This window comes from Amia ocellicauda, chromosome 19 (genome assembly GCF_036373705.1).
Source record: "Amia ocellicauda isolate fAmiCal2 chromosome 19, fAmiCal2.hap1, whole genome shotgun sequence".
NCBI classification, from domain to species: Eukaryota; Metazoa; Chordata; class Actinopteri; order Amiiformes; family Amiidae; genus Amia; species Amia ocellicauda.
The window spans coordinates 4,144,679-4,157,014 of NC_089868.1; the positions used below are offsets into that span (position 1 = coordinate 4,144,679).

A 12,336-nucleotide genomic window follows, 5' to 3' on the forward strand; every position below is an offset into this window, starting at 1 on the left:
ATGCACCATGTCACAAAGGTCAAATCATTTCAAATTGGTTTCTTGAACATGACAATGAGTTCACTGTACTAAACTGGCCCCCACAGTCACCAGATCTCAACCCAATAGAGCATCTTTGGGATGTGGTGGAACGAGAGCTTCGTGCCCTGGATGTGCATCCCACAAATCTCCATCAACTGCAAGATGCTATCCTATCAATATGGGCCAACATTTCTAAAGAATGCTTTCAGCACCTTGTTGAATCAATGCCACATAGAATTAAGGCAGTTCTGAAGGCGAAAGGGGGTCAAACACAGTATTAGTATGGTGTTCCTAATAATCCTTTAGGTGAGTGTATTACAAGTACTGTTGGAAAAGATGAGTCTTGAGTAAGCGCCGGAATGAGGTCAAGGACTCTGCTGTTTTGACTTCGGTGGGCAGGTCGTTCCACCATTTAGGGGCCAGGGATGAGAAGGAGCAGGCTCTGGAAGAAGGAGAGTGGAGAGGAGGTAGAGTTAGTCTTCTGTCACTGGAGGAACGCAGTGGTCTGGAGGGGATGTATGGAGAGACGAGTATCTGAAGGTAGCTTGGTGCAGTGTGGTCGAGGCAGCGGTAGGTGAGGGTTAGTGTCTTGAACTGAATGCGTGCCTGTATCGGGAGCCAGTGGAGGGAGCGGAGCAGTGGGTAGCGTGTGTGAATTGTGGCAGAGAGAATACCAAACGAGCCGCAGAGTTCTGGATGAGCTGGAGCGGGCGGGTAGTAGATGCAGGCAGGCCGGCCAGGAGGGAGTTGCAGTAGTCCAGGCAGGAGAGGACCAGGGACTGGACGAGCAGCTGAGTCGAGTTGTCTGTGAGGAAGGGACGGATCCGGCGTATGTTGCTCAGGAAGAATCTACAGGTGCGTGTCAGCGTGGTGATGTGCTGGGTGTAGGAGAGCGCAGGATCAAGGGTGACTCCTAGATTTTTAGCAGAAGAAGGAGAGAGTGTGGTGGATTCCAAGGGGATCGAGATGGGGAGGTCAGCAGAAGGTGAGGAAGAGTGGGGGGAAAACAGGAGATCCGATTTGGAGAGGTTGAGCTTGAGGTGGTGCGAGTGCATCCAGGCAGAAATAGCGGACAAGCAGGAAGAGATGCGAGAGGGTATGAGAGGGTCGGAAGAGGGAAAAGACAGGAAGATCTGGGCATCATCAGCGTAGAAGTGGTAGGAGAAACCATGGGATGCGATGAGGGGGCCCAGGGAGCGAGTGTAGAGAGAGAATAGGAGTGGGCCCAGGACAGAGCCTTGGGGTACGCCTGTGAGGAGAGGTTGGGGGGTGGATGAGGAGCCTCGCCATGCCGGTTGGTAGGACCGATCTGAGGTAGGAGGAGAACCAGGTGAGAGCAATCCCAGAGATTCTAAGGTCAGCGAGGCAGGAGAGGAGGATGGAGTGATCAACGGTGTCAAATGCTGTGGAGAGGTCAAGGAAGCCGGATTGCAGAGGATCAAGGAGTGAGTGTTGGGAAAGAAAGTCAGAGAGCTGATGGTGGACCGCCCGCTCGAGAGTCTTTGAGAGGGAGTCCTGTTGGGAGACAGGGCGGTAGTTCTGAGGAGAAGTGGCGTCGAGGGTTGGTTTCTTGAGCAGTGGGATGACAGCAGCTTGTTTAAATGCAGAGTGGAAACAGCCAGAGAGGAGTGAGGAGTTGAGGAGGGAGGAGATGAAGGGGAGAAGATCAGGAGCGGTTGCTTGGAAGAGGCGAGAAGGGAGAGGGTCCAGGTCGCATGTTGTGGGTTTGTGACGTAGGAGGAGAGCAGAAACTTCAGCATCTGAGAGAGGTGAGAATGAAGAGTAGGAAGCTTGATTGGTGGGAGGTTTTGGTGTGATGGGAGATGAGGGTGGAGTATTGAAGAGCCTGCGGATGTGCAATCTTGGAGGAGAAGAAGGAGGTGAAATCATCAGCAGTGAGAGATGAGGGAGGAGGAGGGGGAGGGGGGGGCAAAGAGGGAGGAGAAGGTGGAGTAGAGTTTGCGGGGGTTTTTGACAGTGGATTCAAAGAGTGATTGGAAGTAAGACTTCTTGGATGAGGTGAGTGAGGAGGAGAATGTGGACTGTAGAGAGCGGTAGACTTCGAGGGCAGCTGGGAATTTGGTCCTTTTCCACTTCTGTTCGGTAGCACGCACACTAGTTCGGGTTGAGCGGAGAACAGCAGAGATTTCTGTACTGTATTGGGGGGAGGATATTACCCATTTGGTAGAAGAGAAAAGCATTTGGTTAATGCAAACTCTCAATGCTCACTTATGGCTATGAAACCTGGTCACTAAATGCAAAAACACAAAGGAGCACGGAAAGATATATGCGTGGAATAACAAGAGAAAGAAAAATAAACATACTGGGGAGGCTTTAATCTGCCAGTGGATTGATATAGACTGATTATGATGATTACAGTCCACCTCTGGGAATGTACACTCCATCACAATATATATACAGCTCTGGAAAAAATTAAGAGACCACTCCAAGTACAGAAAGTGTACATTCCCAGAGGTGGACTTGGAGGCTCTGGGACCATGGGGGTTGAGGAAGGTGCACTCCATCTTGAGAAAGGAGGCTGAAGACAAGGCGACCATCTTGGTAGAAACAATAGAGGTGAGAGAGAAAAAGTATGGAGGGAAGGGACAGGGAAAGAGAGATCAGCAGAAGTTCAGTACAGAGAAGCTGAATACAAAAAAACAAAAGCATACTGAAAGCAGTGCCAAAGGGGAATGTACAAAAAGGGTTAAGAGTTTGTGTAGGCCAGCAGTGCCATCCTCTAAGGAAGAATCTTTTGCCAGCTCGCAAAGCTTATGCAATGAAAGTGAGGAACTGCAGAGGAAGTGGTTCACTGTCTGTGAGATTATCAGGCTACCTAAGAAGACGTTAGAGAGGACAGATGATCTTTTCAGCTATGCTCAGGACCGAGGAATCAACCAGCTGGTAAAGACCCTGCAGGAATGAGTTCCGCACAGAAATGTTAATGCAGGGAACAGGGGCAGGTGGACACTGGAAAATGGAAACTTATTGACTTTGGCTGTGGCTGCATTCTGGATGACTGGGTGTCTACAACACCTTCAGTGGTGATAGGTGGGCCCAAATGGTGGGGCCTGTATTAAAATGGCAACCACTTGATATATCTGGAAAAAATATCCACAGAAGTCTAAATAATGACATAAAATTAAAAGTTTGTGGCGACTGATTTCTTGTCTGCAGGTACACCTCAGGAATGGATCTTCTATCTTGGTTACAAAGGAGTCCCAGCCACGACCTGGTCCTGGGGAATTTTTCTCTGACATGACCTGTGGAGATCTTCCAAAAATAATAAATGAACATGGAAACTGATTTTTATACCTTTGCTACAGTGATATTACTGAGTGGTGCCTGAGCATACACCTGCCTTCTACAAATCTAAGCATTGTAAAAGACATCTTGATTGTATTACTTTTTCTTTTTAATTCAGCATTAGCATGTACTATATATTTTTAAAGTTACCTTGTCTTGATTAGTGACCATACAAATCATAGATTACTGGTCCATAATATCAATATCAACTGACAATCAATTTAACTTTCGATTTGCACACTTAATTGTTTAAGGTGCAGACAACTCTAGTCTAATGCCTCACTGGATTACAGTGCCACCAAAACTCATACCACAGGAACACAATTACTCAAAAAAATGATTAACTTGCTTTCAGGATATTGGCACAATTATTACACAGGCTCGGTCCATAAACTGAAACCTGATTTCGCGGTCAAAGTCCTAAACGGGCCCAGAGAGATCAATCTTAGGATATGGAATAATCGCTAGTTAATATTACTAGCCAGATACATGACAATATATTGTCTTAAAGCATTGTAAAAATGCTCAAAAATCTATATATTTTCCCAATCTTTAACAATGCAAAACTAAATGTATTGTGAGTTGTGAGTGTTAATGAATGGTAACACACACAAAATGCCAAAGGTTCAATGCTTAGCTATTATGGTTTCAAAGAATAACAGTCAAACACAACCCCCCGTTAAAAAAGGCAGACCCCCACAATGCATAGCTTAACAATAATGCTTCTAAGGTATTTTTTTTAAAATCCTAATATCACTACAAATCAGCAACACATATATACTAACATGTAGTTCTATATGGAGGATTTCTATGAGAATCTATTAAACCTTTTTCTTAAATATATATGCTATTAAAATATAGTTGCACTAGAAACAGGAGGAAAAAACAATGCATGAGCATGTTTTCTTTTTCCTAACACAAAACAGCATTTTACGTTTTTTTTAGTGTGTAATTGATAGGCACATATGTTGTCAACGTCTAAACACTTGTAGGAAACAAATTAATTTAGTTATCTTTTTCAGACACCCGTAAAAGTTAGGTAAACCTATTACTAAATATATAAACTTTTAGGACAGTGACGTGATACACAAGAGAGAGACAGGCGCCCCGGATGCTGTTCCGCCGATTTACATCGAGCAACCGCCTCCTTACTTGGAATAATGTACGTTATTCAGAGCAGCGCTGCTTTTGAAAACCTTATATAAAAGGGATCTGTACCTAATATATATATATATATATATATATATATATATATATATATATATATATAATGTATGCGTTTTGTACATTTTATTTTATTTTCATCTGCAGCTGAATGCTTAGTAAAGCGGAACCATCTTTTCCCGGAACCATTTCTCATAAAGTTTAGGTTGTGTGTACCTGGAAGAGTGCGACGGACGTATACGAGCAGCATGGCTGATGACCTTACCGGCTGGTTTTGAATGTTTTTACTTGAAAGGGAATACACTTTTTTTGTATGTGTTTTTTATTGAAAGCATATATTTGATTATGGCTTTACACAGAACGTTTAATGCGGTGACAACGAAGTGTATATTAAGGTACATACCTTTCAAATACATTGTTTACATCTAAATGAAGAAGGAAAAATTGCTATTTTCAACAGAGAATTAGCCTACATACTATTACTGGATGCTGCATGTCATATGTGAAGGATAGACCAATCAAATACTAATGTGATAGTTTAAGCATGCTTGTGTGAGAATGATTAGAAAATATTAATATTACGTGTATCCAAATAACACGTCTGAAAAACATGTTCAATTGGGTATGTCTGAAAGTGTACTGCCACACATAAACTTATGATGATGATAATAATATTTATTAATGTATGTATTATCCCGGGCGATCTACAAAATAAGAGCATTACAAAAGTGCAATACAGGATAATATATGCAACTCAATTCACTTAATATTTTTAATTGCACAACAATTTTGGACAGTTCAGGGAAACTAGCAGCTTTCTAAAAGTTACAAAAAACAAAACAAAACAAAAAAAAACTAAAACAATATACTGTTTATTAACAATACCAAAGAAAAGTTCTGTAAAACTGGGATGACTGATATCGGTTCTAAAACAGCCTCTAGAAATCAATGCACTAATGTTAAGTTAATTGACTATTGTTTATCAGCAATAATTCCTTGATATTTGAGTTTGTTACCCGAGTACAAATGCAGTATGAAATGCACTAATATGAAACATGAGCCCTGAAAAAAGGAACTGCAGTGAAAGTTTAAAATACAGTTACATAATTAGAAATGGTGTTCCTTGTCCATGACTTTAATAGGAAGTTAACTCCACTAAGATGCATGGTGCAATGTCTTGTATATGTTTCTTATACTATATTTTATATCTGTATTATTAAGTACCATAATGAATCCTTTGCTTCCAGCTTTCTGCAGCCAACATTCCTGAGGTCTTTGCCTGCTGCCTGCGCTTTCCACTCCACTCCTGTTGTACAAAATGCCAACCGAGTGTCTATCGTGCGCTGTGCCAGGCAGACCTATACTTGTAATTACCCCGTCCTGCTGGTGAGACCTGATGGCTCCACTATCCACATCCGGTATAAGGAACCCAGGAGGATACTGATGGTGAGCAAGATGCATCAGAACTATCCTCATTTTACAATATTATGACACCCTCTGTAATGATAATGATAGATAATGATAATAATGAAACATTTAAAATAAGCTTTTGATAAAACTTTACCAAATACATTCACGTCACAAAATACCTGATTTCAATCCATCTTTTGCAATGGAGGTCTATAGCAGTGATTCCCAACCTGTGGGCCGTTGATGTACTGCAGGTGGGCAGCAAAGATATTTTTTAATTAATGCTTTTAAAATGGGAATACATTTTTTGTTAAAACATTTTATAATAATTAGGGCTGAATTGGGGCCATAACAATTTTGACAAAAAAAATAATTATATATATATATATATTGTAGCTCGGAGCTCCCCTCTCCGGAATCGAACCATACACCACAGCCGCTCCTCCGTGCACCTGTACATAAATAAGGACGTCAAACTAATATTATTACTTAATTTCTTACCAGACACCCTTATCCATGGTGACTTACAATTGTTACAGTATATCACATTCTTTTTTGACATTTTACCCATTTATACAGCTGGGCATTTACTGGAACAATCTAGGTAAAGTACCTTGCTCAGGGAGATGGAGATGGTGTCACAACAGGAGACTTGAATTCACATAGAAACACCTACATCAGCGTCAGAAACAGCTGATTTCCAATGAAGATGCATATTTCTAGCAGCGTACAAATCGATCGTTGTGCATCCTCGCCCGTTTCAATTACAGAGACCCACCGAAATACATCTGTGATTGACAAGCACCAGTAACCACATCTAAGTTCCCTTGTCCAATGTCGGTTGATGTGAGATTTTGAGCTTTTTTTTTTACTTCAAGATGACTTTTCAAAAGGTTGTGTTAGCTGGGTTATTATTATTATTATTTTATTTTTTTGTATACCGAAAAATATATAATGTTGACACAAACTTATAGTTAACCCAACTTTTAAGGTTACTGTGTTCCAGTGTCTTTAGTTTTTACTACTTAGTAGTACTCAGTATAGTTGTCTTTTTGTAATGTTACTGAACACCTCACAGATGCCAGTGGACATCACAACACTCTCGGAAGAGGAGAGGAAGAAACGACTGCAGAAAAGGGACCCCAGGAAGACAGCATCCAGAACAGATCAGGATGAGTTTGAAGACGACTTCAAAACAGATGATTACAGCCAGTTCTGGAAGAAGTAATGGTTGCTAACTTAGACACATGTAGCTGCTTAGAAATTACTTTAATCTTTTAGTTTTTCTGGCTAATAATCCTGGTTTAGTGATTTGAGGTTTATGAAGAACAAACAAAACAGATACAACCTGTATATTGTAATAAAAATGGCCTTGGTTATTCTGAATTATATCCATACAGTCCTCTCTGACCCTGGTCCTGAAGAGGCCCGGTCCATCAGGTTTTACTATGAAAATCCTCAATTTATAATTTAAAACAATTATAATAATAATAATATAATATGTAACATTCACTCCCATATATAGCATGGGTTTTGCAACAGTATAAGATGAGATACATTTCAATTTGTCTGGTTGTGCAGGTGTTGTGTAAATTTAAAAATGTAAAGAACATTTGCAGAAAAAAATAAATGGAATACCCCTCAGCCCTCAATGGTACATGAATGTACAAGTGATGTGCTTAATTAATTAATAACAAATGTGTTTTTTAAATATTTCAAAATGTACACTCACCTAAAGGATTATTAGGAACATCATACTAATACTGTGTTTGACCCCCTTTCGCCTTCAGAACTGCCTTAATTCTACGTGGCATTGATTCAACAAGGTGCTGAAAGCATTCTTTAGAAATGTTGGCCCATATTGATAGGATAGCATCTTGCAGTTGATGGAGATTTGTGGGATGCACATCCAGGGCACGAAGCTCCCGTTCCACCACATCCCAAAGATGCTCTAATGCGTTGAGATCTGGTGACTGTGGGGGCCAGTTTAGTACAGTGAACTCATTGTCATGTTCAAGAAACCAATTTGAAATGATTCGACCTTTGTGACATGGTGCATTATCCTGCTGGAAGTAGCCATCAGAGGATGGGTACATGGTGGTCATAAAGGGATGGACATGGTCAGAAACAATGCTCAGGTAGGCCGTGGCATTTAAACGATGCCCAATTGGCACTAAGGGGCCTAAAGTGTGCCAAGAAAACATCCCCCACACCATTACACCACCACCAGCAGCCTGCACAGTGGTAACAAGGCATGATGGATCCATGTTCTCATTCTGTTTACGCCAAATTCTGACTCTACCATCTGAATGTCTCAACAGAAATCGAGACTCATCAGACCAGGCAACATTTTTCCAGTCTTCAACTGTCCAATTTTGGTGAGCTTGTGCAAATTGTAGCCTCTTTTTCCTATTTGTAGTGGAGATGAGTGGTACCCGGTGGGGTCTTCTGCTGTTGTAGCCCATCCGCCTCAAGGTTGTACGTGTTGTGGCTTCACAAATGCTTTGCTGCATACCTCGGTTGTAACGAGTGGTTATTTCAGTCAAAGTTGCTCTTCTATCAGCTTGAATCAGTCGGCCCATTCTCCTCTGACCTCTAGCATCAACAAGGCATTTTCGCCCACAGGACTGCCGCATACTGGATGTCTTTCCCTTTTCACACCATTCTTTGTAAACCCTAGAAATGGTTGTGCGTGAAAATCCCAGTAACTGAGCAGATTGTGAAATACTCAGACCGGCCCGTCTGGCACCAACAACCATGCCACGCTCAAAATTGCTTAAATCACCTTTCTTTCCCATTCAGACATTCGGTTTGGAGTTCAGGAGATTGTCTTGACCAGGACCTCACCCCTAAATACATTGAAGCAACTGCCATGTGATTGGTTGGTTAGATAATTGCATTAATGAGAAATTGAACAGGTGTTCCTAATAATCCTTAAGGTGAGTGTATAACTTAGGATGATGTTAACTGGAATAGAGCCACTGTGGACTTGCCATGTGAAAAGGAGCGGGGGCTCTGCAGTACACATTTCAGAGGAAGCTTGTTTGTAAGCTGCCTACATCATTTCAGTATTAAGCAGCCGCTACAGTTCATTGACAACGAATTGTTCCTTTTAAATTGTCAAGGTATAAAAATAAATATGTCCAATAATAAGAAACATTTCTTAAAATCCTGTTACAGAACACAAAGTAAAGGTATAAAAACGCATTTCATTGTCACATGATTGTATGACTAGAACGTCTTCACCCATTCTACTATTTTATTTTAACTCATAGAAGCTAATGTGAATAACCATATACTGTAGCTCTACAATCATGTGTCAGTGAGCACTGAACCCAAAAGTGGTCATGTGAGGAATTCCTATCCTCTCACAAGGTGAATCGGTTTCCCTTCCTGTCCAGAGCACATCCCCCAATGGGACGTGAGACACTGGAAACCTGAGACAGTCGACTTTAACCATTGGAAGAAACGTACTCCAACCCCATGACTACTTATACATGAACTGCTTGGAGGAGATGAAAACCAGCAGGCGTTTCCCCCCTCCACTCTTCTCTGTGTCTAGTGTTTTTTTTGTTTTTTTTAATTAAAGAGAGTGTATTGTAATTTAATCGGTATACCAAATAATTCAGACCTAACCCAGGAGAAACTGAACAAATTTTACTCAAATGAACATACTAGATTTTATGGGGTCCTTCGACTGTTGTTCTAAAAAGATAATGCAGTGGAAGCAGATCCAGATTGCTAAGTAGGTGCAGGGTACAAAAAAAAACTTGTAAGGGGAAATACCTGCTCACTCACCACAGCTCCAAATAACACAAAAAAGTAATTTAGCTCATGCTTCACAGGTCTTTTAGCACAAAAAGTTTCAATCTACACGTAGACTACTGTAATATCCTGATGAACATCTTGTGTAGATTGACACTATGTTTTGTCCTCATTTGATACGCAAAATGAAAAACATTTGAAGAACTACATTGGAAATGCATGTGAGGTCCTAACTGTTTTGATAAGGGGCACAAGTACTGTAGAAAGCCACATCCTTTTTCTGTAAATTAATTAAACCATTACAGTGGATGTTACCCTAATTAGCACTAATTTGTTCATTAATAGATTTTGTTGTTGTCTGTTTATCAATCTGTAAAGCGCTCTGTGGCTACCCTGCAAAGGGTGCTGTACAAATATAAATTGATTGATTGATAGTTGTGGATTACCCTTCATCAAATAATGGCATACTACACAACTAGTGATCATCTTGATCTGTGAAACCAGCCCTTAGTCTCTTAAAATGCATGGTTAGAAAGAACAGACTGACTTAGCTTTGACATAGGGTTTGTTCCAAATGATCTCAATAATACAAAATTATACAAAACACCTGCTTATCTGATCACAATTAAATGTGATTATTGTCATTATTGATGGATTATTTTAGACTATGTTTAGTTATAATTCATGTTGTCCATTTAATTACAGTATATATTGTAGTTTCTGTATATAAACCTAAACTGCACTGCTCATTATTTGCCTTCATTATAAAGTAATAACATTAAGAAAAAAATCAGAATAAACCACTAAAGACTGTTGCTGTAGTTATACATATTCTCAGTTTATGAGATGCTAACTGCCCTGCTTGTTGGAACAGGTACAGGTTAGACAGTTGTGAGTTTATTTAACTGTTCCTATGCTTTCTGAAACAAAGGGGTCAGCTTTATAATGATCAGGGAAGTGGATTATTACATGCCTTCACGGACCAGCAGGTTAATGATTAAAACACTATGACAGGCTTGCCTCAAAGTTCACACTAGAGCTGATACTGTAGCTGCTGACATGAATCTGGGAACGGTCCTGTCCTCTACCACTCCGGCTCCAGAAACAAAAGGGGAACTTGCCTTGGAGACCCCAGATATTGTGGTCGTTGTCATATACTTTGTCTTAGTCATCACAGTGGGGATATGGGTAAGTACAGGCAGGGCACAACACACAGCTTGGAGGTATGTAGTGAGCAGGGATGTTTTTTGTATGGGAAGCAGATACTGAGATTGCAGGGTTCCAATGAACGCAGTTTGTAGTTCTTCCAAGAATGAAGTTTTTCACTAATGGAACTCTAAAAGTCTGTGCTGTATCTTAGGAAAATAAAGATGGCATAGCTATGGATACTTCAAACAGTCAGCAATTCAAAAAAATTATAATATGAGTTAATTAACAGCTTTGTAAATACATCCCCTTCATAACAGCACAACTGCTACACAAATAACACAACATGAAATATGCAATGCATTGCATCTGACAAACAAATGCATTATACGTTATGAATATAGGAAAGCAAAAGCAAGTTGTAACAATAATTTGAATATGTAACAAACATTTAAGGTATAAATTCATTTTAAAATGCATCTGGAAAAATGAAGCTGAATCTAGCCACCACAGTGTCACTTAAGATTAAAATGTTTTTACCCATCATTTTCTTTTTTAAGAATCTGATTTCAGATTGTTTTGGAAAAGTAGTTGGCTCTTAATATAATTTCTTCTATAACGTATACATTTTTTACATTTTGGTATGAATACATTTGTACTCTGCTTATATTATTTGTACGTGGATTTACATAATTATGCCACCCCAAGGATGGAAATAAGATTCCAATTGTGCAGCAGTGCAGAAGAACATGGGGGATCTAGTTCATATCTAACATTTATTATCCATCTTCCCCTACTATTGTCCATTATTCTTGACTTAAATTAAACCAGAGAAAGGAAAATGTATGCTTCAGTTCAGAGACAAAAGATGCTTGGGTCTGTGATGTAATACCACCGGTGTTGATTCTTGCCTTCAGTCTTCATTCAGGGCCAACCGCGGGACAATCGGAGGATATTTCCTGGCTGGGAGGTCGATGACATGGTGGCCTGTGAGTATCTTCCTTAACCTCACTGGAAATCCTATCTTGGTGTAAAATACAGACCTATGATTAATCAGGTGAAACATAATAATTATTATGGTAATTATTGTATTATTGTAAAAAATTGTTTTACAAAAAACTAACAACAAAAAACTGGATTAAGATCTCTCCGAAATTACTTTACTACTACTACTACTACTGCTCCTACTACTAATAATAATAACATTGATAATGGTGATGATAATAATTATAATAATTATTTGTAAAGTCATTTGAGAGATGTGTTTATAAACTGTTATTTTTCAAACACTACCATACAATGTACTATACACTCAACTAAAGGATTATTAGGAACACCTGTTCAATTTCTCATTAATGCAATTATCTAACCAACCAATCACATGGCAGTTGCTTCAATGCATTTAAGGGTGTGGTCCTGGTCAAGACAATCTCACCAAGCTCACCAAAATTGGACAGTTGAAGACTGGAAAAATGTTGCCTGGTCTGATGAGTCTCGATTTCTGTTGAGACATTCAGATGGTAC

General features: G+C 40.0%; 1 protein-coding gene and 1 long non-coding RNA gene across 3 annotated transcripts in view; both read left to right on the plus strand.

Moving 5' to 3' along the window:
* Positions 1 to 4,455: 4,455 nt before the first annotated feature.
* On the plus strand, positions 4,456 to 5,811 carry LOC136714699 (uncharacterized). The gene is made up of 2 exons (XR_010805045.1): positions 4,456 to 4,886; positions 5,739 to 5,811. It is a non-coding gene; the product is annotated as an uncharacterized LOC136714699 (long non-coding RNA).
* Positions 5,812 to 10,679: 4,868 nt separating this feature from the next.
* Positions 10,680 to 12,336, plus strand: part of slc5a9 (solute carrier family 5 member 9) — a 28,471-nt gene continuing 26,814 nt past the window's right edge. For both annotated transcript variants that reach the window (XM_066691892.1, XM_066691893.1), the window contains exons 1-2: positions 10,680 to 10,854; positions 11,730 to 11,801. In XM_066691892.1, coding sequence (XP_066547989.1) covers positions 10,726 to 10,854; positions 11,730 to 11,801 — 201 coding nt within the window. In that variant the 5' untranslated portion in view covers positions 10,680 to 10,725. The remainder of the gene's footprint in view (positions 10,855 to 11,729; positions 11,802 to 12,336) is intronic.